The 25,308-nt window shown below is 43.0% G+C and overlaps 1 protein-coding gene across 5 annotated transcripts in view; it reads right to left on the reverse strand.

Moving 5' to 3' along the window:
• The window catches only part of PRKG1 (protein kinase cGMP-dependent 1), a 1,074,795-nt gene that overhangs the window by 277,260 nt on the left and 772,227 nt on the right, over positions 1–25,308 (reverse strand). For all 5 annotated transcript variants that reach the window (XM_090058529.1, XM_090058528.1, XM_090058532.1 and 2 more), the window contains one exon: positions 22,390–22,453. In XM_090058529.1, the coding sequence (XP_089914655.1) occupies positions 22,390–22,453 (64 nt within the window). The remainder of the gene's footprint in view (positions 1–22,389; positions 22,454–25,308) is intronic.

Here is a 25,308-nt window from a genome sequence, read left to right on the forward strand (position 1 = left end):
AGCAACCCATTTGACTGTGTAGGTGTCGATACCACAGTCCCCTAGTTTTTTAATGAGAATGGGGTGAGAGACGGTGTCAAAGGCCTTCCTAATGCAAATCCTGAACAACATAATGTGGCTTGTAAGTGGCATTATAATCAGTCACAACTGGAGAGTTGTGCTTACAGTCAATGTCATGATATGGTACTTGGAATTAACGAATGGCATGTAATACATTTCAATGAGGTGACAAAATATCAATGTGGAAATTATTCTCTCCAAGTCATTATATCAGGACTTCAGTACTTGTGTCTAAGTCACAAATCTTTGCCAATTTAATCTTACAGAGTCTCAGCTTAGATCCTGCAGTGACTCAAAACTGATATGTGTGTCTTTTATAGGTAATACAATTTTTCAAAGTACAAAACAGCTAATTATCTCTCAACAAAGCCATGATAATATGAACATAGACTCTCTTCTTAATTGTGTGTGTTAGTGTTGAGAGCTACAAAAAGAGCCTGATGCTTTCTCTACTTGTACTATTCTTAAAATCCTGTCTTTGTCATAGATCAAGGATTTTAGAGATATTAATTCACCTCTTTATATATCCCTCACTTCTATTTTTCTACAGAAATCTATATGCTTTGTTGGTTCAAATCATCCTCAGTATCAAGCTGCTGCAAGTCACAGTTTCATAGTTTCATAGTAGTTAGGGGTCATAAGGGACCTGAATAGATCATCTAGTCTAAACCCCCGCCACTGGCTGGAGCACATGCTGGGAACACATGACCCCAGACAGGTGTTCATCCAACCTCTTTTTGAATTTACCCAGGGTAGGAGCGAGGACCACTTCCCTGGGAAGTTGGTTTCAGATCCTAGCTACCCTAACAGTGAAATAGTGCCTCCTAATCTCTAACCTGAACCTATTCTCCAGCAGCTTCTGGCCATTGTTCCTCGTCACCCCAGGTGTTGCTGGGGGGGAATAGGACCCTTCTTATTTGCTGCTAGTCTCCCCTAATGAGTTTGTAGGCAGCCACCAAATCCCCCCTCCAACTGCGGCCTGACCAAAGTCACATAGAGGGGGAGGATCACCTCTCTGGACTGGCTTGAGATTCATCTTTGGATGCACGACAAGGTGCAGTTGTTTTTGCTGGCTGCGGTCTGGCATTGGCGGCTTATGTTCATCTTGGAGTCAATAATGACTCCGAGATCCCTTTCCGCCTCTGTGCTCACAAAGGGGGAGCTCCCCAGCTTGTATGTATGATGTGGATTCCTTCTCCCCAGGTGCAGCACCCTGCATTTATCTACATTGAAGCCCATCCTGTTACCATCCGCCCACTTCTCATTAATAAACTGAGTCTTATCTACTCTTCTAAAAATGCAATAAGGTAGTCTCCCTTTTCCCTAACAAAATCAAAGAGCAGACATAGCTTGACTTTCCAGCACTTCTATCTTATTGTTCTTCACCACATTATCACTTTACATAAAGGTTCAACCGTATTTATCACTGATAAAGTCAGTCTCTGTTTATGCAATATGCTGTCTCACTGTTAGTCTCTATTCAGATTTTCTATCAAACCGTTACTTACTTCTACTTTTATTTTTAGAGAATTAGTGCTTGTTGGACCAAATCAGACTCTTCAGTCTGTCCTTTCAGAATAAAAGTAATATCATTTGATATCCTGATAATTAGACACAAAATGTCCCTAAATCAATAATCATTCAGTTTCTGCTGTGCTATTATAGTTATGGAAAACCATAAAAAAAGCAAGTTTTTTTATATAGAATATATAAATTATATACGATATTTAACTTGTGCATTGTAGCAGTTAACTTCTGGTAGATGCCTAGTATTTTTGTTTTTAGATTAAATTAATGAATTGATGCTTAAAATAAATGAAGAATATGATAGAATAAGAGTTGGCTTGATCTGAACCATTTATTTTATTAAAATCATTTCTTAGTAAGTTAAATAAACTCGTTAAATACAGTAAGTTAAATAAGTTATTTAAACTAGTTAAATAAACATTGATTGTTAGGAATTTGGTTAATATTCATATGAAGCAACACATTATTTGAATAAATTTTAGCTTAAAGGATGTCATGAGCTGTGCTAAACACTAGTTCTCTCACTGTAAGTGGCCATTTTATTTGATGGTATGATTTGCCCTGATCTGATGAGTGTAATTATAATAAAGAGAGGCTCTAATCAAGATATTGGGTTTTTCATTCTTTCGGGGAGGAACACTTTGTGGATTAAGGACAGTAGAAAACTTTTTTAAAAAATTCCCTAATACTGCCTCAGCTATTTAAGTCATTGATGTCCCATGTGCAGCCACTGCCCAGGGTGCTCAAGCTCCCAGTTACACTTCTGCATAAAAGAGATTTGAAGGTCACAAAGAATACTGATCAAATAGCTTATTGTTCTGAACAACCAAAGTCACAGGAAATCATGCAGTAATTTCCTTCATCATATCTGCTAACCTCTGGCTGAACAAGAGTATGCATCTCCCCACAGACATGGGTGGGAGGGTGGGGGCAGAGGAACAGTACCACTTCTGCTACATAATTCCAAAGACAATAACTTATGTGACCAGTACCTTATTACAGTAGCGTAAGAGTGACGTTGTAGCCATGATGGTTCAGAAATCATGCAGGAGGCAAGAATTAAATATCTTTTATTAGACTGACTATATAGTTGGGAAAAAGTTAGTCAAGTTTTTGAATGCAAGACATTTTTCCTCAGGTCTCTAATCATAGGGAGCCAGGCACAGCATAGTGAAAAACAGTGGAGGGAAGGGGGTGAGAGATATTTATCTCACTCACTGCCCTCTGCTGTTTTTCACTATGCTGTGCCTGGCTCCCTGTGATTATAAATCCATTTCCAAATGATTTTGTTCTAAATATGTTTCTTCAAACTGGACTATTTCTAGTGATGTTATTAATGGGCCCCAAAATGACATTTTACTTGCATAAATATTTAGGGAAAAAATATCATTTGCATGGATGCTCCTGAGAAGCTGATACAAAGGAAGTGCAAATACAGGGAATCTGAATTGGTTTCCAACTTTGATAAAATGTCTGTGCATAGTTTTTCCTATCACCTGGCCAAGCATAGCTATAATCTGGAGGCTCCACAATAATAACAGTATCCATAAGCCACAGTTATTTAACTTTAATTACAAAAGAAGAATGGGCATTTTGTCCAAAAAAAGAAGTTATGGTTGCTTGTGCTGGTTCTAAAATGCAAAATTTTCATTTTTCCTCTCTTCTTCCTTTGTAATTTCTCTCACAGGTAGTATTGCCTCTAAGGCAATTATTTAAATGTGCCCAAGACACCATCTTCTGTGACAGGAAGTAATATCAGTAGGTTTTACATTTAGAAGGCAATTGTGACCTGGTGCATTAAACAGCAGAGGACTCCATATACCTAGTTACCTGATACCTGACATTTAATCCTTAATATTAAAACAGAAATTATAAAATGAAGAAACTCTAAATAGCTTCAAAATTAGTGAAATGCGAAACACTATATATTTTTTTCTCATTCTTGCTTGATGTTTACTTAAGTAAACACTAGCATCATGAACATTAGTATTACTACGTATAAATATTAAACAATAATACAATATTTACAGCATGCTGAAATCAGTGGAAAGACTTATATTGGCTTTTGGATCAAACCGTTACCAGAAGAAAAAAAATGAGGCCCCTGAACATGACATGGATAATTTTAAGAGTTAAGCTGAGCAATGTAGTTTTCTTTTTCAAGATGACAACAAATAACGTTGGTCCATCATGTGCTTGATAATTTTTAGGCCTTTTCCTTTATTACTGAGTTATGCTAAATATTAAGTCTCTGCTCCAAAGCAGAGTGATGTTAAAGCTTCTCAACAAGGGGCATGTCCAGATGAGCCTGCATGTGACTCTTGCAGCATCTCAAACTCCTTTGAAACGCTGCAAGAGGCACATGCAGGAATGAGAAAATGTTCCCTGTGCTGCAAATTTGTAGTGCGGGGGCAAAATTAGACCCCTGGATATCCAGCTGGACCTGGGCCCCAGTGTCAGTAAGTAAGGGGTCAGGGGGCTAGAGGAGGGGAGAGGGGACCATGGGGGGGACACTCCCACTGGCCCCACCCATTCCCCCAGCCCCCCAATCCCTGCACCTCCTGGCCCCACTCCCCATCTGCCCTGAGCCCCCTGATGTCTTCCCCACCCAGCCCCACCCGCTGCCTGTATACCCAACCCCCCTGGATCACATTCCCACCCGACCCCACCCCCGCCTGCCCCCAGAGGTCCCCCAATCCCTGCCCCACCTGGCCCCATCCCCCATCCCCTATCTGCCCCCTGAGCCCCCCCATGGCTGCCCTGATCAGCCCCACCCCCCAAGCCCCTCCAGCCCCCCTGATTCCTGCCTCACCTGGCCCCATCCCCTGAACCCTCCCCATCACTGCCCACCCACACCAGCATCCCAGCAATTAAAACAAAACCCCCAAAATGGCACTTATGAGCAGTTCCAGCAGCCATTGGGAGTTACTGCTCTCCCCCCCCACACAGCGGCACTGGGTGACAGCCCCAGCAGCCCCAGCCCTGGCCCTGCTGTCCTCCACTGCCCTGTGCTGCCTGGGGGGGAGCTATGCCATGAGGCCCTGGGGCCTTCACAGCCCCTGCTCCTGGGGTGAGTAGAGGCTTCTTTTTTTTTTAAAGTGCTGGAGGCTGTGGTGAGGGGGCAGCCATTGAAGGCTGGGGATGCAAGTGGGGGATGGGGCCAGGCAGGGCAGCCATTGCAGCTTCTGCAGGAGGTAGGGGTGGGGGGTGCAGCCTTTAGGGGGGCTGCAGGAGCTGGCAGGGGATGGGTCCAGGTTGGGCAGCAATCCAGGGGGCTGGGGGAGCAAGCAGGGGTGGGACATGTGGGCCCGCAGGGGGGGGATAGCTCCTACAAAGGCCATTTGGCTCCTGCTGGAGGGCTGTAGCCCCTGTTGGGGGGCAGCAAAAAAAAATAGTTATCTAGAATTCATGTTATTATGATGACAGAAACATGGGTAGGCTTCCAAACCAGTAGATTCCAAACTGCTTTAACACTGTAGGTATATCAATAAAACACACTGTAGGTATATCAATAAAACATTGCCCAAATGATTGCTGTCTCTCTGTCTGTGTATCTGTGTGTGTATAGTTGTCTTTTGTTTTAATTGTGAAGGAACATGGATTTCAGGGTATTTAAAAGAGTGACTTCAGGATTTTTTTATACGGGATTTTTCAGTTTTCCAATAGGGAACACCAGAATTCCTGCTAGGGACACTAGTGGCAGGACCCTGCCTGCCCAGACCTGGCAACTTGGACCCAACTGGAGGTGGCTAACATGCTTTGACAGTTCAAAGCAGGCCACCACACTGGGAAGGCCAACCCTGCAGCCACAGCCCACTGGTAGCTTGCCCAGGAGGGAAGCTGCCTCTACTGGCTGTGCAGCCCCACCCACGTCTGGCAGGTGCGCAGCAGGTCACAGCCAGGCACAAGAGATAGTATCCTCGGGTACCAACTGCCTGAGCCCCAGAAGCTCCTGAGAGCAAGTAGCCCTGAGCTACTTGCCAGGGCAGCATTTTGTACCAATGGGGCCAGGACTGGGCAGCTTTCTATACTGCTGGGGATAGCACAGGTGCTGGCCCTGGGCTCTAGCTCCCCCTAGCTGCAGGTGCAGGGTTATTTTGCCCCAAGTGGCACAATTTGCCCCACACCAAATCACATGTCTGGACACATGTACTGAAGCAAAAAGCCCCGCCTCAAATTTGCACTACTTCTATTTGAGCTTCTGCAAGCGCGTGAGCTTGCACCCAAGAGGATTTCTTTTAACTTGGGCAAAATATCATCATTTCAGAATGGTGTTAAACAGTTTTAACTGAAAACTGAAAGAAAAATTCAGCTTTAGGCAGACACCCAACATGAAAAATTTCAGATGAAACAATTTATATTTGGCAACCTTATAAAAAACTGAAAACAGTCCTAAAATATGTCAGGCTACCTTAATTATAGGCATAATTTCCAGTGCTGCTAATAGATATATTTTTTCAAGGCTATAATATTTACTTTTGAAAATTTCAAACAATACAGAACAATTTATCTGAAGGAAGAAAAAATGTATAAATCAAGTTATCCACCATGGGATGGGGGACAAACTAATAAAATAATATTTTCCTCAAATAAAATAAAGAGAGCAAGATCTTAGTCCAAGCCCATAAAACTGAGGGTCCTCTGATTCTTGACTGTGGTACCTTGAGTAGACTCTTCCTCCTAAATCAGAACTCTCCAGCTTCTCCTTTGTCTGCCAATTCTAGCATCTTCTCTTTCTGCCTATAATTTTCCTCCACTCACCACTGGTACTAGTTCCTTTTTTTTTCTGAGATTCATTCTATAAGCCTAATGTGAAAGAGCTGCATAGAAAAAGATACAAAAATGATCAAGTGTAGTGAGTTGTGGCTGTTCCATTCTATTTTATAAAGATTCTTATACAATCATTATTGCTGCCGAATCTGAGCATCTTCCAGTAGTGCAATAAGCAACATGAATAACGTCTGTTAACGTTTGTTCAAGATGAATCATCATTCTTAATTGCTGACATAACTCTCTGTGCACTGAACAAAAAAAGCTATTCTTGTTAAATGATCAGAGTTCTAAGAAAGCTTTTCCTAATTAAAGGCCTGATCCAAAGCTCATTTTAGTCAACTGGGTCTTTACCACTGACACCAACAATTTTTCAGCCCTGCCTTCCCCTGCTGACTCCCACTGAGCATGCTATCCTCCACATTTCCTATCTGTTACCCACCCACACAGCTATAACTAGTGATAGCTGTGATTACTTACTGCTCATAGACTCATAGAATCAATGAGTTGGAAGGGACCTAGACAGATCATCTAGTCCGACCCCCTGCCAGGGGCAGGAAGGAGCACTGGGGGTGGCAGGGGTCATAAGACCCCACCCAGGTGCCTATCCAGTCTCCTCTGGAAGATTTCCAGGGAAGGTGGGACCACTACCTCTCTGGGAAGCCTATTCCAGGCTCTGGCCACCCTTACTATTATTTCACAGAAATTCTTACTCTTAAATTTTTGAAGTTCTATGACAGTGATTGTAAACCAGGGTCCTGGGGTACCCTAGGGTGCTGCCAGATCTTTTGAAGGATGCCACAAGGTATGAGGAAATAAGCGAGGAGATGAGCAGATAAACTAATTAGGTATGTGCAGGCTCAGGGTTTTCCCTACCTAGATGATCCTGCAAATGCACTGCCAAGCCCCTCTGCAAGGAAGAGGCATGGTAATCTATAAATTAGTTTTTGAAATTGGGTGCCACTCAAGTGGGGGTACTTCAGTTCTATGAAGTTTGAGAACCACTGTTCTATGACAATTAGGCTGATGAGAATAACATTTTGTGGTCTAGGAGGAGGGGGAGGAGTGCTCCCCCTCCCAATATCTGGCTCTCTCCAAACAAAAGGAAAAACATTTAAGAGCTGAGTAATCCAGAAATTATCATGATCAGAATTCAGCCAGGGAGAAAAGAGGTATAGCAAAAGCTTTGTTATCTGGCACCCATGGGGAATGGAGGGTGCCAGATAACAAACTATACTGGTTAACTGAGAGGCCCGAACAGGCTTCTTTGCCTGTTTGGGCTGCTGCCTCTCCCACCGCGTCTGCAGTGTCGCCACCCTTCCCACCGCATTGCCACCCCTCCCGCAGGCCCTGTGGGCTCTGACGGACAGGGAGGCGGGCCTCATGCAGGCTGCTATGCCCCAGGGCATGGGGGCTCAGTGAAACAAGAAGTGCCATGGTAGGCACTCTGGTTTTGCTTTTACCTTACAAGCCAGCATGCCGGTTAATAGAGCATGCCAGCTTCTAAGGTGCCAGTTAAGGCAGTTTTTATTGTATTTCTATTCCTTCCCTCCCCTTTCCCTGTAAAATTCATCAATATCTGCATGCCTTCTCTGTGTTCAAGAATGGTATAGACTGCCAATAGGGTAGTCAACAAAGCTTTCTGTCTGCAGGAAATCTAATAATTAATTTGGATAGTCCCAATCTGAAGTAGCAAAGGAAGAATCACAGCTAAGGTAATGTATATTGATATGAAGGTGGCCTGCACAATAACCTGGTAAGTATTAAGGAAAAAACACAATAATACTTCTTGTATTATAGAAGGAAGTGAGATTCGGGTATATCAATCATTTATCACATGTATACATTTTCAGTTTATCATAAGATGAGTGATATTTTTGTATAGCAAACACTGTGAATGGAATTCAACTCATTTGCAATTCAGAGACTCATCGTTATTTTACAAAGCACATCAGCTGTATTAAACTGCTAAGCATATCATTACATGGCACTTTGAAATACATTGTAACATTTTCTAGAGAGCTAATTTAGAGTTCATCATGGATCCGTTTTTGTTTGCAAACTGCCTACATTATAATACAGTGCTAGAAATCTAGAACTAGTTAGCCATATTTTCAAAAAGCAACTGCATGAATATAAGGCCAGTAGTGATGTGATACCAATGTTCTTTATGGTAAGCATGAGAGTAACTCTTAAAACAAAGGGTTCCACTAGGAAAATGAAGATATTGTCTCAAGGAAAAACAAAAATTTTGGGCTTGTAAATACATGCAGTTTCTTAATGCAGCTTCTTCAGCTTTAGGTTGATGGGCTTTTAAATACCTTTCTTGTAAAGAATCAATAAGCCTATTGTAAGGCTTTCTATTTTTACCTAACTTTTCCTATTTCTTATACATATTTTTTGTTTATGAAGTAGCTCAACCTTCAGAGGCATAACAAGCAGTTTTCATACCCTAGGTAGCAGCGGAGGTAGTAGATAGTAATCTTGCACCCTCTCCACATTTATGCCTAGGGCTGGTACCCTACCCTGCAGCCTAGATAAGCATCTCTGGGCCTGTCTGTAGGCTGGATTAAGCCACACCAGAGCCAGTAGGCAAAACCAGTTTGGCAGGTTGCCACATGAGCTGCAGGCAGTGTGTGCCAGCCCTACTTCAAGGCTTGCACCGCCAGCTGCGCACAAGCTAGACTTGGTGCTGCAGGCACTACCCATGGCCTAGAGGGCTGACCTAGATCATACGCTGAATTTGGCACCTCCACCAGACTGACCCTGCAGTTAGTGGCTAGTCCAGATCAGGCTGTGCTATAGGCATCACATAGAACCAGCCTGGTGCAGCTTAGGAAACACCATGCACCCCATGCCAGCCCTTTGTGCCACAGGCAGTACCCATGGTGCTGGGTCCAGGTCATGTATTGCTGGCAGTGCATTGCTGGTTTACTGCACACAGCACATGGGCTGGCCCCAGTGCCATGGGTACTACCCGCAGCACAGGGGGCCAGCCTGGGACATGCACTACATGCTGCATCCTGCTAGAGCAGGCCTGTGTGCGGGCCCTAGCATGGCCTGAACTGGACTAGCCCCACTCTGCAGTGTCTGCAGTGCCAGGTTCAGCCTCTGTGCCAGACCACATCCATACAAGACATACAACTTATGGGGTCAGTCCAAGTCCAGCCAGTAGGCCATATCTTTGACACCCCTGGTCTAAATAAACTGATGCAGTGAGTGGGGAATCTTTAGCTCTTCACATTACATGTAGGTAAATCTTGACAAATCCTTTCACCACTCAAAAAAATTCTCTCTCTCAAAGCTGCAATTGTTAAAACTTTTTTTAGTATGGTTTATCCATCAGTTTTGGGGCAAAAGTATATTCCAAGGGGCCAGGAGAGCTTCCCATGAAAACAGAATTTAGGTTGGAATACATTGTCCATGATGTAATATGATTATGACAGTGGTAAGTCATGTGACTAATATCCATTATGTCTTATTAACTGTCTTAATTTGTTGTGCATTATCTCTCGTAACAAGACTCACTTTGCATTAAAGCATATTCATGTTAATTTTCTATTAGAAGCACAATAAATGGAAATATACTATGCTAATAAGCCAACATTCATAAGCAACTTTAGCAAAGCAGGAAGCATGCACAGCAAAGAGAAAATAAATGACAGTTCTGTAGGAAGGAATAATCTGTGGGTCTAAATTCAGAAGTAGCATTACTTTAACTAACATTAAGAAAGTAAAATTGATGAGTATTGGGATAACACACCAAAAACATTATGTGGCATTTTATTTTTAAAACTATTGACTTCTGGTGGGTTTCCAACTCTAAACAAAAGATCTCCTACTCCAGAGGTTTTTTCACTGGTTACTTAGCAGCTGCATTGCATTAAAACCCTGCAAAGTTCATAAGCTAGGCTTTCTTTGCCATTTCAGGATTACAATATGCTTATGCAAGCTATTTGGCATTTACTGGTCATGTAAAGAAGTTAACAGGTTTTTTTTGACAATAAGCACAGTTCTCTAGAAAATGTCAGAATTTCCACAACATGCTCCTATAATTTTGCAAATGCTAAAAAGAACATTTAGAGAATGTCCCTATGCATTATTTTTATTATCATAAATAGAGAACAAACAGCAAGAAGATGATATATACAGTCATAATAAAGAAAAAGAGATACAAGTTGTCCTAGAAGCCGAGAAACACATTATTCATTTGTACACTTAGCGTATATGGTGCGCCGAAGAACAAATAACCCAATAAAGTCAGAGTGCAGAAAGAGCAATTCCAACAGAGATGACTGTGACTTAGTTTAAAACTAAGTAAATCAAATGCTGAAATCACAAGGGCACTCAGATTTTTAAAGAGATGGAAAAATACTATGGCTGAGACAAAATGTTTTAAAAAATTATAATAAAAAGTCAGTTTCATAAGTTTTCAGACAATAAAAATCTAATTAACATGTAACAGGCCAGTTCCTTGGCTTTGGTCTGGCTTCTGCATACAGCTCTGGCACCACAAAAGAGACAGAAAGTTGGTATACATCAGCTAACAAAGGTTCTGGCTCCATGCCCAGGGATACAGATCATGCTCTGGTGATTCCCCAGCTAATGGAATGGCCTTTCGTGGCCAGTAACAGCTGGTACAGTTTAAAGTAGCTATGTGGCTGCTCTAAACTATGCTGATTAGGGACCACAGTAAAATTTGCCCCAGTTATGAGCTGGGGTTCAACTCCACATTGTGGTCAAATAACCTAGATGACATATTAGTAATTGGTGCTTGGATCTGTTCATACTGAAAGCACTAGAAGTGGTACTGTTTTCACACTAGTTTAAGTTGTAAGTAACTTTACTAAATAGGCTTTTGTCTCATGCCTCTCTGAACCTATTAGTCTCTAAGGTGCCACTCTGTCCTATTTTTTGTCTTCATGCTAACACAGCTAAACATCTCTCTGGTAATACTAAAGTTAGGTTATTGTGAATCTATTAGAAGAGAGAGAACAGCATCATGTTCAAATTTTGCTAATCATAATCCATAAGTAAGTCATCTTTTTGCTAGATCATTTTCATATTTATCAACTTTAAAAATGTGATCCTACATTTGCCATTTTCCCATCATCTTTGTGTTAACATTTCTACATTCATTTTGGATAACGGATAATTAAAGCAGGTCTTTAGCCACTGGTTTCAGCTAGCAGTTTTCAGAACCGTGGGGAAAAAAAATATGGAGCACCAGAACAGCATTACTCACATCAAAAAGTGTATTAAATTGTAACATTACAAACAAGATCATTCCTTGCAACAAACTCTACTAATTCAATCTTAGTTACAGTAGCAGTGAAGGTAAAGTATGTCTACTTTGCTATTTAATGTAAATATGTTAGGTATTATTATTTATTAAAATATGATCAATAAAAACAAGAATTGTGCAAGGAATGCAAACATTTTGGGCCCCAAAGGAAACTTGATGTAATTTTTGCTGGTAGGCATACATACTGGGTCACCCAGTCTACACTAGATACAATGAACTTCCACAATGATCTCCATTGATCACAGAAGTTAATCCAGTGGCCTTATGTAACTGACTCCTTCCAGGTATTGGTTACACAGACCAAACCACAGTAAAAAAGAAATATAGTCTTCTACCACAGGACTAATATAAATCCTATTACCATGATTCAACAGATGTTTCTGTTATTTTCAAGTTAGGATTCAAGGAGCTTTTCTCCCCTGTACTTTGCCTTTCTGTATAATGCCACTAGAGCTAAATACCAAGATAAAGTGAAAGGGCCAAATCTTACTAGCTTTACTTATGTAGAGTGGTCTTAAAATTCTTATAAATGCTTGCCTTTATATTTTTGTGCATATTTTTTCCATCTTAGGGTTTTTTAGCAGCTACAGTGTAGCTTGAAATGTACTGGCTCATATATTTTTATTTTATTCACTTGTACATTTTATTTTAAAATAGATATGGAGTTTAATGTTGTTTACATGAGTCAAACCAACTGAAATCTGTTTCTGATTAGGCTTGTGTTGTCAACATATGCAGATTGAATTTGGTGAAAGTTTATTTATAGCATTCTTAGCTATTATGCCTCTTTTCCTCTAATAGCAAAAAAATAATTATCTGCCAGTAAGGGAAGTAAAAATTACTAAGGAAACTTCATAGTCTTGCTTGACAAATATACAGCTTCCTTGCATATCTAGGATAAAAAGGGGCTGCACAATTTCCCCACATGTTAAATAAAAGAAAGCAGATGAAAAGTAGCATTGCATTATTGAACTAAAATGCAAGTTTTTAAAAAATTCAACTGTTACTCTTCTTGTGATTCTTTAAGAAACATTATGCTCTGAAATTCTTGCTTAGAGTTTATAGGATCTATCAGTTTTGATTATGGGCACACAGAAATCCTTAAAAAGATATTCCCAATATGTTTTGCACATATGGATTGCATACAATTAAAGCATACAGATTACACTTACAAAACATCTCATTAACTGTACATACAATACTTAATAATGGACAAATTTTTCGTGCAGATGAACAATTAAGTAGAGAAATTCCACATTGTGTCAACAACCTACTTGCAATATAATTAAAATATTTTAATCCACCTTGTAAATCCAAGTAGACATCCACAAAAAGTTGAAAACCTGTTTGGCAGACTCATAAAAAGGGAAACGTCTGTGACCATTTGACCTCGTCATCCCTTGGGACGCCCTGGTGAACAGACATTCCCCAGATCCAGATATACACCCTTTATATACATATAGGCAGCCACCAGGTTGCCCTGAGCCTGTGCTTTTTCAGGCTGAAGTGTCCTGTAGCTCTCAGCCTCTCATCATAAGGCCTGTTTTCCAGCCCTCTGATCATGTGTGAGGCTCTCCTCTGCACTCTCTCAAGCTTCTCCACATCCTTTTTAAATTGTGGAGCCCAGAATTGGATACAGTACTCCAGCTGTAGCCTCACCAAGGCTGAGTACAGTGGGAGGATGACATCTTGGGATTTGCTAGAGAAGCATCTATGGATGCAAGCCAAAGTTTTGCTCTCTTTGCTGGCTGCAACATCACACTGGTGGCTCATATTCATTTTGTAGTCAATCATGACCCCCAAGTCCCTTTCAGCTGTGGTGCTAGCAAGCGTAGCACTGCCAAACCTATAAGCATGCTGCGGGTTTTTCTTCCCACATTGGAGTACCTTGCATTTTTCAGAGTTGAAGGTCATCAGGTTTTTCTCTGCCCATTTTCCAAGCCTGTCAAGGTTGGCCTGGATCACCATCCTGTCCTCAGGTGTAGATGCTTTACCCCAAAGTTTGGTGTCATCAGCGAACTTGGCCAGTCCACTTCTGATACCAATGTCCACATCATTAATGAAGATGTTGAAAAGGATAAGACCATGGACAGAGCCTTGGGGGACCCCGCCCTCCCCCCTCCCCCCAGTCACGGCGAACCACAATGATTGACTTCCATCAATTACCACTCTCTGGGTCTGACCTCAAAGTCAATTCCCCTATCAGCAGACTGTGATGTAGCTGAGGCCACAGTTGTTCAGACAATCATGGGATACCAGATCAAAGGCTTTTTTGAAGTCAAGATATATGACATCAATCTCTTCTCCCTTGTCCAGGTGATATGTCACTTGGCCATAGAAGGAGATGAGATTGGTCAGGCAAGACCTTCCAACAACAAATGCATGCTGGCTATCCCTCAAGAAGTTGTCTTCAGCCAGTTTGTCAAGAATGGTCTCCTTGATGATTTTCTCCAAGATCTTCCCATGGATGGAGGTCAGGCTGATGGGCCTGTAGTTCCCTGGATCTGCTTTCATCCCTTTCTGGAAGATAGGCACCGCATTGGCCTCCTTCCAATCTTCAGACACTTCACCTGAGTGCCATGAGTCCTCAAAGATCTGTGCCACTGGCTGAGCTATGATGATTGCCATCTCCTTAAGTATCCTGGGGTGTAAGCTGTCTGAGCCAGCTGACTTGAAGGTGTCCAACCTCTCAAGGTATTCCTTAGTTTCATAGTTGGTAGGGTCAGAAGGGACCTGAGCAGATCATCAAGTCCAACCCCTTGCCATGGCAGGAAAGAGTACTGGGGTCAAATGACCCCATCCAGGTGTTTCTCCAGTCTCCTTTTAAAGACCCCCAGGGTAGGAGCCAGCACCATTTCTCTTGGAAGTTGGTTCCATATCCTAGCTGCCCTGACAGTGAAGTAGCATCTCCTGATATTTAGCCTGAATCTACTCTCTGCTAGCTTGTGACCTTTATTTCTTGTCACTCCTGGGAGGGCTCAGGGAAACAGGGACTCCGCCAATGTCTGCTGGTCCCCCCTGACTAGTTTGTAAATGGCCACTAGATCCCCCTTCAGCCTTCTCTTGTGGAGGCTGAACAGGTTCAGGTCCCTTAGCCTCTCCTCATAGGGCCTGCCCTGGTCATGCAAGTGGCCCTCCTCTGGACCTTCTCCATGCTGTCCACATCCCTCCTGAAGTGTGGCCCCCAGAACTGGACACAGTATTCCAACTGTGGCCTAAGTCACATAGAGGGGGAGGATCACCTCCTTGGATCTGCTTGAGATGCATCTGTGGATGCATGACAAGGAATGGTTGGCCTTCCTGACTGCATCCCCATACTGTTGGCCCATGTTCATCTTGACCTCAATAATGACTCCAAGACCCTTCTCTGCCTCTGCATTGATGAGAAGGGACTGCCCCAGCGTATAGGTCTGCTTCTGGTTCTTCCTCCCCAGGTTCAGTACCCTGCACTTGCCAGTATTGAAACCCATCCTGTTCTCATCCACCCACCCCTATAACATAGTCTAGGTTCGATTGCAGCCTATTCCTCCCTTCTAGCATGCCCATTTCTCACCACATCTCAGTGTCATCTGCAAATTTGAACAGGGTGCATTTTACCCCTTTGTCCAAGTTGATGAAGATGTTGAACAGTGCAGCCCCAAGGACTGAGCCCTGCGGAACCCCACTGCCCACATCCCTCCAGGTCAAATAAGACCCGTCCACCACCACTCTCTGGGGGCAGCCCTCCAGCCAGTTAGTGATGCATCTGACTGTGTAGGCATTGACATCACAGTCTCCTAGTTCTTTAATAAGAATGGGGTGCGAGACGATGTTGAAGGCCTTCCTAAAGTCCAGAAAGACTATATCTACCACGACACCTGCATCCAGGCATTTGGTAACCTAGTCATAGAAGGCTACCAGGTTGGTTTGACAGGATCTGCCTCTAATGAACCCATGTTGGTTGCCCCTAAGCATAGTCTCCCCTGCTGGCCCCTCATGGACTTGCGCCTTCACATGGTCAACATTGATGTGGGGTAATAGTTCTCCCTCGCCCTGGCTGTCCCATACTATATTGGGCAGGGCCATCCCTTGCAGCTGGTAAAAAACTGATGCAAAATACCTGTTGAGCAGGTTGGCTTTTTCCTGGGGGTCAGTTGTCAGTTGACCTATATGGTTTAGCAGGGGTCCAATGTTTACTCATGGTCACTGCTGCCCAAGTTACCCTAGGTCATCTAGTTCAACCCTCTGTTCAAATAAAAACCATCCCCAACTATATCATTCCAGCAAGGGCTCTGTCTAGTCATGTCTTAAAAAACCCTAAGGATGGAGATTCCACAACCTCTATGGGTAGGGTGACCATACCTCCTGGTTTGGCTGGGACAGCTCCAGATTTTGTAGGCTGTCCCTGCCAGTTGGTGAAAATGAAAACAAAAATCTGGATTAGTGCCACCCTGCCCACTTCCTGGGCAGTGGCTGGAGGCAGGCAGCAGGCTGGGCTGGGTACCATTCCTTCTTTCTAGGGCAGGTTCCACCAGGGTGAGGCAGGGGGAAAGTGCTGCTGTGACCGTGGGCTGCTTCTGTGTGCATGCATACACGGTGTTCTGGGTGAACTTGTATTTTGGTTCCCTTTGTCACCCTCCTGCCCCCCTGACTGGCAGGGGCAGGGATTGGCAGGGGATGAATGGAGGGTGGAGCAGCATCCTGGATTTCCTAAAAAAAAATGTGGTCATGCTTTACTCTTGTTGCTGATAAACTTGTATAAATCTTTCTTGTTACCCTTCATGTCCCTTGCTAGCTGCAACTCCAGTTGTGCTTTGGCCTTTCTGATCTCATTCCTGCATACCTGACAAAACTCTTATACCTCTCCCTAGTTATTTGTTCATGTTTCCACTTCTTGTAAGCTCCTTTTTTCTGTTTTAGCTCACTGCAGAATTCCCTGCTAAGCTAAGCTGGTCTTCTGCCACACTTGCTAGTTTTCCTGTGCATCAGAATGGTTCGTTCCTGCACCCTTGGTATGGTTTCTTTAAATTACAGCCAGCTCTTCTGGACTCCCTTACCCCTCAATCTGGCTTCCCAGGGTATCCTCCCCATCAGTTCCTTGAGTGAGTTGAAGTCTGTTTTTCTGAAGTCCAAGATCCTTACTCTGCCACTCTCTGTCCTTCCTTTCTTCACAGTCCTGAACAAAATCATCCCATGGTCACTGCTGCCCAAGTTACATTCCTCATCAATTCTTCCCTGTTTGTGAGCATCAGGTCAAGAAGAGAACAGCTCCTAGTTGGTACCAAGAAGCTGTCCCATCCTGAACACTACCCAAAAACTTCCCGGATTGCCTGTTCACTGCTGTACTGCCCTCCCAACAGATGTCAGGGTGAGTGAAGTCCCCCATGAGAACCGGGGCCTGTGATTGGGAAACTTCCACTAGCTGTTTGAAGAAAGCCTCATTCACCTCATTCTTCTGGTCTGGTGTTCTATAGCAGACGTCACCCTTGTTGCTCTCCTCTCTGACCCTAACCCAGAGACTTTCAACAGGACTATCTCCAGTTTCATACTGGATCGCTGAGCAGTAATATGAGTAATATGGCCCTTTTGCATAAAGCAGAACTCCTCCTTCTCTTCTCTCCTGCCTGTCTTTCCTAAACATCTTATACCCATCTGTGACAGTGCTCCTGTCGTCTGAGTTAATCCTCCAAGTCTCTGTTACTCCAATCCTGTCATAGTTCCATGACTGCGTGAGGGCTTCCAGGGTGCAGACAGAGGAGCAGATCCCAGCTGAAACTGAGAATGCTTTGCAGAAAGCATTTTGAGTTACAATCATGTCCCCGACCAAACAGAAGTTCACTGTTGGTTCCCAGGGGAAGGGGAATCTATCTGGTTTCCCCTAGCAAAGGCCCCTCCTCTCTTGTTTGTCCATTTCAGAATGGGAGGAGGGAAAGGGAAGACAGGGAGCTAGGGGTTCCTCAGCCAGTGTTGAAGGATGGCATGGGGGAATTGAAGCCCCTGCAGGTTGGGGGTGGGGGGGGTTCCAATACACCCTCCCAACCCTTCAGCAGGGGCTGAACAAATCTCAGACCAAACTCCCTCCACTGCCCCCCCACCCCATTCTGAAAATAGCTTGAGGCTGGGAGGCAGCACAGGCAGAAAACAGAAGATGCTGTTTTGAAATGTCTTCATCTGACCCCTCATGCGATGAAGGCTTAGATTTTTGCCTGATCGGCCATTTTTAAGCAGTCTGCAGCTGCATACTTGTGTTTGGTCATGGCTATAGACTGCTTTCTGTGGCCATATTGGGCCAAAACTGTCATTCTATCTGTACCCCAAGTCTTCCTGCTTGTTTCCCAGGCTCTGTGCATTCATGTATAGACACCTGAGGTAACTAGCTGTTTGCCCTACTGTCTCAGGAAGAATGAGAAGCCCCTCCCTGCTTAGTGCTTCATCCAGGTCACCTGCTTCCCCACTTACCTCAGGGCTTTGTTCTCCATCCCCCAGTGAACCTGGTTTAAAGCCCTCCTCAGCAGGTTAGCTAGGCTGTCTGAAAAAATTCTCTTCTCTCTCTTCATCAGGTTGATCCCATCTCTTCTGAGCAGTCCTCCTTGGAACAACATTCCATGGTTGAAGAAGCCAAAGCCCTATTGATGACACCATCTGCACAGCCATGCATTTATCCAGCCTGGGCCTTTCCCTTTGACCTCCAAGTTTCCAACCACTGCCACCCATCACTTCCTCTTATTGGCAGTGGTCTTGATCCTCTGAACCTTGGGGATGCCTGGCCCAACCTCTTCCAATAACAGGACATGCTCCTGCTCCTCTTCTCTGTTGTTAGGACTCCAAATGTGTTCTCCAGGCAAATTGGTCGAGAGCAGACTTCTGCCTGCTGCCAGAGGTCACGAGCTTCCAGCTTCCATCTTCATGGGAGGACATGTTTGTCCTTCTCTAGTGCCTCTAGCAGTCCTTCCTGCACAGTTCTAGTCTGCTCCAGCATCGAATTGATGAAGTCCTGATGGATTCAGAGCCTCGCCACCTCCTCCTGTAGCTCTCTTGGCTGCTCCCTGGGGGACATGACTAGAAGGCACTTCTCACATTGCAGGCTTTCCCTCAACTGGCTGTGACTGGAAGGAATCTGCAAGCTAGTCTTCACATAGCACCAAACCAGGACCTGGGTAGAAGCCTTCATGGTGAGTGGTCCTGCCTGGACAGACACCTTACAGGTGCAAGAGAAAGAGCTGGCAGTGGCAGTGGCTCTGGCATTGCGATGTCCTTCAGCCATTTTTCTGGGTCTCTTAATTCTCTACCTTTCTCTTTCTGCCATTCTTTCCAAGCAGACCTTCCCTAGCAAGCTCCCCTGTAAGCTGGGCTGTTCACTACTTCTTGGTCTCAAAAGCTTCTCTTTTCCTGGCTAACCTACTTCATCTCACCAAGCTTAGAGTGAAGGAACATGAAAGAGTTGCCAGACAGACTCCCCCTTGCTCTAGACTCCAGTTAAACCACACCTTAAGTCTAGCTGCTGAGTTTTAGCTGTTTACACTATATATATGTAGTTTGGTTACTCTTAAATTTAAAAAGCTTACCTTAAAGTCTCCCCTTCAGAGAGGTGGGTGGCAAACTGACTTACAAACTGCTTGCAAACTGCCCTGGTTTGCTGCTCCTGTTCACTCACCAAATCAAGTGGTCTAATTTCTATTATGTACCAACTGCAAAACAGTTGTGGGTACCCTTATCTTCTGAGGAGACTTTCTTTCATAAGGGGGCTGTTGTCTAAATCAGGAATCACTTATGTAAAGAAAACTCCTGGTGCTCTGGTGTAGTGCCCGAAGACTGGAAGAAGGCCAATGTGGTGCCGATCTTCAAGAAAGGGAGGAGAGTCGATCCGGCTAACTACAGGCCCATTAGCCTGACTTCTATCCTGGGGAAGATCTTAGAAAAGTTTATTAAGGAGGCCATCCTTGAGGGACTGGCCCAGGCTAACATCCTAAGGGATAGCCAGCACGAGTTTGTTGCGGGTAGGTCTTGTTTGACCAATCTCATTTCCTTCTATGACCAGGTGACCTATCACCTGGACAAGGGAGAAGAGATTGATGTCAATATCTTGACTTCAAAAAAGCTTTTGCTCTGGTATCCCATGATCACTTCTTGGCCAAACTGGCCAGTTGTGGCCTTGGCTCCACCACAATCCACTGGCTGGGAAATTGGCTCTGTGGTCGGACCCAGAGGGTTGTAATTGATGGCAGTCACTCATTGTGGTGCCCTGTGACTAGTGGGGTCCCTCAAGGCTCTGTCCTGGGACCCATACTGTTCAACATTTTCATTAATGATTGTGGACATTGGAGTCAGGAGTGGACTGGCCAAGTTCGCCAATGACACCAAACTTTGGGGCAAAGCATCCATGCCAGAAGATAGGTGGGTGATCCAGGCTGACCTGGACAAGCTCAGCAGATAGGCAGATGAGAACCTCATGGTGTTTAACACCGAAAAATGCAAGGTTCTCCACCTTGGGAGGAAAAACCTGCAGCATCCGTATAGGTTCAGCAGTGCTATGCTGGCTAGTACTACGGAAGAAAGAGACTTGGGGGTCATCATTGACCACAAGATGAACATGAGCCTGCAATGCGATGCTGCGTTTAATAAAGCTACCAAAACTCTGGCTTGCATCCATAGATGCTTCTTGAGTAAATCCCAGGATGTCATTCTCCCCTTGTACTCGGCCTTGGTGAGGCCACAGCTGGAGTACTGCGTCCAGTTTTGGGCTCCACAATTCAAAAAGGATGTGGAGAAGCTTGAGAGAGTCCAGAGGAGAGCCACGCGCACGATCAGAGGTCAGGAAAACAGATCTTACGATGATAGGCTGAGAGCCATGGGACTCTTTAGCCTGGAAAAGCGCAGGCTCAGGGGTGATCTGATGGCCACCTATAAGTTTATCAGGGAATGTTTGTTCACCAGAGCGCCCCAAGGGATGACGAGGTCGAACAGTCACAAACTCCTGCAAGACCGTTTCAGGCTGGACATCAGGAAGAATTTCTTTACTGTCCGAGCCCCCAAGGTCTGGAACAGTCTGCCAGCGGAGGTGGTTCAAGCACCTACATTGAACACCTTCAAGAGTAAATTGGATGCTTATCTTGCTGGGATCCTGTGACCCCAGCTGACTTCCTGCCCTTTGGGCAGGGGGCTGGACTCAATGATCTCCCGAGGTCCCTTCCAGCCCTGATGTCTATGAGATCTAATCAGTGAGGCAGTACCGTAGCAAAGAAGTCTGGTGCCCAGGGCAAGCCCACAGCAGTAGGCCGCTCTCACCCCATGTACAGATCTGGGGTGCACACAACCTCCCATGCTTGCCTGGGAGTGCACAGTGGTGGGAGCCATCCTTCCCCCAGCCCCCCAGACAATCCATTTGTGCCTCCATCCCATACCCTGACCCAGCCAAGAAGTGCCTGTTGGTGCCCCTTTGCTTCAGTGCCCAGGGCAGTCACCCCACTCACCTCCCTCCACCCTCCATTTGCTATGTTACTGCAGAAAAAGACAGCAATAGTCTTTGGGAAATTGATCCTGGTAATTTTTTATTAATGTCGAATGCCTTATTCTGCAATGGCTGACAAGGTGCCCACAAATTGTGCTCCATTTAGGAAAGGCAGAGCCAACCTACGCTGTGAAGAAAGAAAGTTCCGAGGGGTTTGCAATGATGAAATACAGGCTTCAATAAGGTCAGTGTCAAAACTCGTATCAACTTCACTTGAGTTGGTGTTCATCCTAGTTATCTAGAATAAACATTAATTTCAACACATCTCCTGGTCAACTCTGAAAGCAGGGTTTTTATTATATCTGGACATATAATAAGGTTGCCCTCCCCTGCTGTAAACCTAATGGGAATGTAGTGTTTGTACTATTCTGCTTTCCTTCAGAGTATCTTCCAGTGTAAGTGCCTCAATGAATACAGAAGGACATAATATTTTCTTTCCCTCTAGCTGAAGGGTTTAAAAAGCTGATTAGTGGACCTTTTTTCTCAATGAATTGGCAAATTCTGTGAAAGGCAAGGATTCCTAAGGGTGATATATTTTATTGGACTAACTATGTGGTTGGAGTAAAGTTAGACAAACTTTAAAACTTAAGACCTTCTTCCTCAGATCTATCTTCCTCAGATCTGTTTACATTCAAAGCATGTCTAATGGTATCTCAACTACATAGCTGGTCCAATAAAAGATATTACCCCTTGCATAATTTTTGGACCATTGTGGCTACAACTTTGCTCTTTCACTACCATAACGTGGCAAATTCTGACATAATTAAACTTTCTAAAGAGACTTGTATTTCAATAAAGTTCCTTCTGGTCTTGAAATCTTTCTGGTTTCTTGGAAGCTTCCCTGCCTAACTCCTAAGCAGTCTGCCTACTGGACTGCCTCAGAGCTGGAGGTGCCACACATTTCAAGGCCTGTAGTTCTAGGGCAGCCTACTAAGCAGGAAGCCCTGGAATCAGACTTAACAGTTCCCTTTTCCAAAAAATTCAACAGTTTTATTTTCATTCCAAATTGGAAAGGAACCAAGTTTTGAAATATCCAAATCCTCTGGGAAATGTTATTATTCTTTTTTTTCCCACTTCCCTCCCCAATACACCTCTTACCTATTCCACATAAATGTGATCAGTCATGATTTGCTATGAAAGCTATGAAATTGTTTGTTCTAAAGGGAGTCCAAAATATGTGATTACTAGAATGCCTATATCTCTTGAAGCTCAGACTATCATCCAAAATAAAATGACTTACCTCTTCAAGGACATCAGCAAGCTTACTGAGTATTTCTTCAGGAAGGCTCTGGAATGTTGGAACACTGTAATATAGAAAGGAAAAGAACTTTTGGTTAATACATAAAGTTAGACAATGAAAAAAATCTAATTTATTTCATTAGCATATGGATATGAGCTTTTACTGAATAAAATACCATAAGAGTAAAACATGATTTTTATTACCAACACACAACGTGGTCTCAATCTTACGTTGTAACATCAAAAAGGAATACAGATTTTAATTTTCCAAATGTAATTCTTTAGGACTGTTTGCCACAACAAATCTATTGTGTATTCTGCTTATTTCTTTATATCTTGTCTGCTATGGTATAAGTATGCAGTGGTTTTAGAATAGTGAAACATGAGGAGCAAACATTTTGGAACTATACCTTTACTGTATAAACCCCATACTAGGTTGGGGGACTGTTTGGTGTCCTGCACGATTTCTCTAGTTTGTTTTACTAGTCTGACATGTGTAGTCCCTACCTATAGGTAATGTCAAGCTGTATTTAACTTCATCATCCTTATGTTTATATGCATTGTGGTATTCAGTATAAAATGCATTTCTTTTATGTTACAGTAGGACCAGGATTGCGCAATATAATAATGACTGTCAAGTGACAAACGATTAGTTTTTTTAGCACCCAAGGAGAAGCTGAGAAGCAGTAATCAATATCTGACAGGAGTGTGTTGACTCACAAAGAGGCCCTCCCAGACAAGGACACATTTACAGTTTGAAAGCAACTGTAACATGTGCAACACCTCCAGCTCTTTGAACTTCTGTACTTAGCCCTAGTTGGGAAAATCCCCTCTGCTAAGAGCTGCAAGACCTAGGCAAGACGGGTACAGTCAACATGCCACAGGTCAAGGACTTGGTCCCTGGTATATCTCAGCTAGTTCTCAGTGGTGAAGCAGGAGATGACAGGGTTTGATTGGAGCAGAAGGGTGTCTCTGAAGATGTAAGAGTGTGCATCAGAGGTGCACCCAGGCCACATCCAGGGTTGGGCCAAATCACAAAGTGAAATGTGGATCTTTTTTCCAATGCTTATATTAGGAAAAGTGCTAAATTAAGCTGCATTCCATACTGTTCCAATAATAGATATTAATGTGCAATTTCTTCTTGCCCCACTTCAACCAGCAACAAAGAAAAACACCAGAGAAACCAAATCCAATAAGGATTTAAGAGAAGATTGGCTGAAAATTGAGAAGATATGCTTGTAGCATAAAAAGTATAAAATATGAGGCCACCTAAGTGCAGCCAAGAGTTGTGGGGAAAACAGCATTGGACCACTTTTTCTGTTAAGGTTGCTGAATAGAGCTGGTAAGAAATTTTACATTACACGTTATTTTCTTTGGGACAAACCAGTTCATCAAACAAACTATTTGCCAGAACACACCAACTATGATAACACTCATGTACTTTAAAACAGCTCCCAGCCTTTCTGATTTTCTCTTACGTTCTTTTAAGGACAGCTGTTAAGCACACTTGTGTAAGACAATTCCTGAATAGGTATTTTCATAATCTGGAGTTTAGGTTTAGGCTTCTAGATCTAAAAGGGCTACTTTTTAGAACTTTTCATCACTCATAGGCTCCCAATTAACTAACTGGCAGCTAATGGATGATCAATTTTTAAAAATTAAATACCTAAATCAAAATTTAGGATCACAATTTTGGGTCCCATCTTGAAAACCTTGACTCAGGAGTAACGCATGGCATTTATAATTCTTGAAAAAGACCCATGTGATTTCCTTCAGGTAAATCATATTAATGTTAGAGTAAACCTGAAAATTTGCTCACATTGTTGTTATGATTCAAATGACCTTTTAAACCACTAGAAATATCTTTTTACAAAATGCATATTTTAAAGTCCTTACAATTTAAAAAAAAAAAAATCTATCTTTAATTAACTTTATTTCAATTGTCTTTCAGCTTTTCTTGCTGAAAAGAAGTTGGGGAAACTAACTAATTCCTTTCCCTTTCTGTTCCAAACAAGAAGTTATCTTCTGTGTCCTGGAAGGTGTTTTAATGAATAATTTATTAGAAAGATCTTGTCAAAAGATATACACTTCTGGTTCCACTATTGATACAGAATTAGAAAGCAGGAAAGCAACAAGCTAAGGCTTCTACATCCACCTAGAGAAAGCCCCAAATCAATCAAATACATTAATTATACAATTAATTATATATTGATTCTATAGATAATTACATACCATTGATTACAAAAAATTCCCAGAGTAATTTAGATCATCTCTTGTTCTAATTAGTGATCAAAACAAATTATATAGATCTACCTTTTCCAAAATTTATGTCCAAGCTTTCTGTCACTTTCCTATAGAACACCTTTCATGGCAGTGCATGGTGCTGTACAGTAGCGAAGTAAAATAATGGGATAGACCTTGGGGCCTTTGCATATCAGACATTCGTTATTCCTGCTCCATCACTCCCGTAAGCAGAGGAAGAAGGAATACACTGACTGAGAACGCTATCTTCTGCAGAATGACAGTTGACTAAATTCTGCCTCTGGTTACATTGTAAAACTTCAGCTTCACTAGACTTAGACTGAAATTAAACATTATGTATTTTTACTGAAAACTATTTCTTGATGAGGACATAAGAAATATTCCAGGCCTAAGCCAGATGTTGCACAAAAAGAGCAATGTATTCTGGCAAAAGCCAGTAGAAAAAAATGTTCTCTTGTCCCTTTACAGCTTGAAAGCAAGGTGCCTTTTCCATAGTACACCAGGTAATTTATCTCAATTAACTATAATATCCTATTGTTGAAAGCTTAGGATTTTAAACAAATTCAGCTCACAGTATGAAAAAGGTGAAGGTAAGAAGAGAAATGGTTTAGTTTCATCATTGCAATGGAGCAGATAATTAGACCATTTAAAATATTGA

Source organism: Crocodylus siamensis, chromosome 7 (assembly GCF_052110815.1).
Source record: "Crocodylus siamensis isolate JL-2025a chromosome 7, ASM5211081v1, whole genome shotgun sequence".
NCBI classification, from domain to species: Eukaryota; Metazoa; Chordata; order Crocodylia; family Crocodylidae; genus Crocodylus; species Crocodylus siamensis.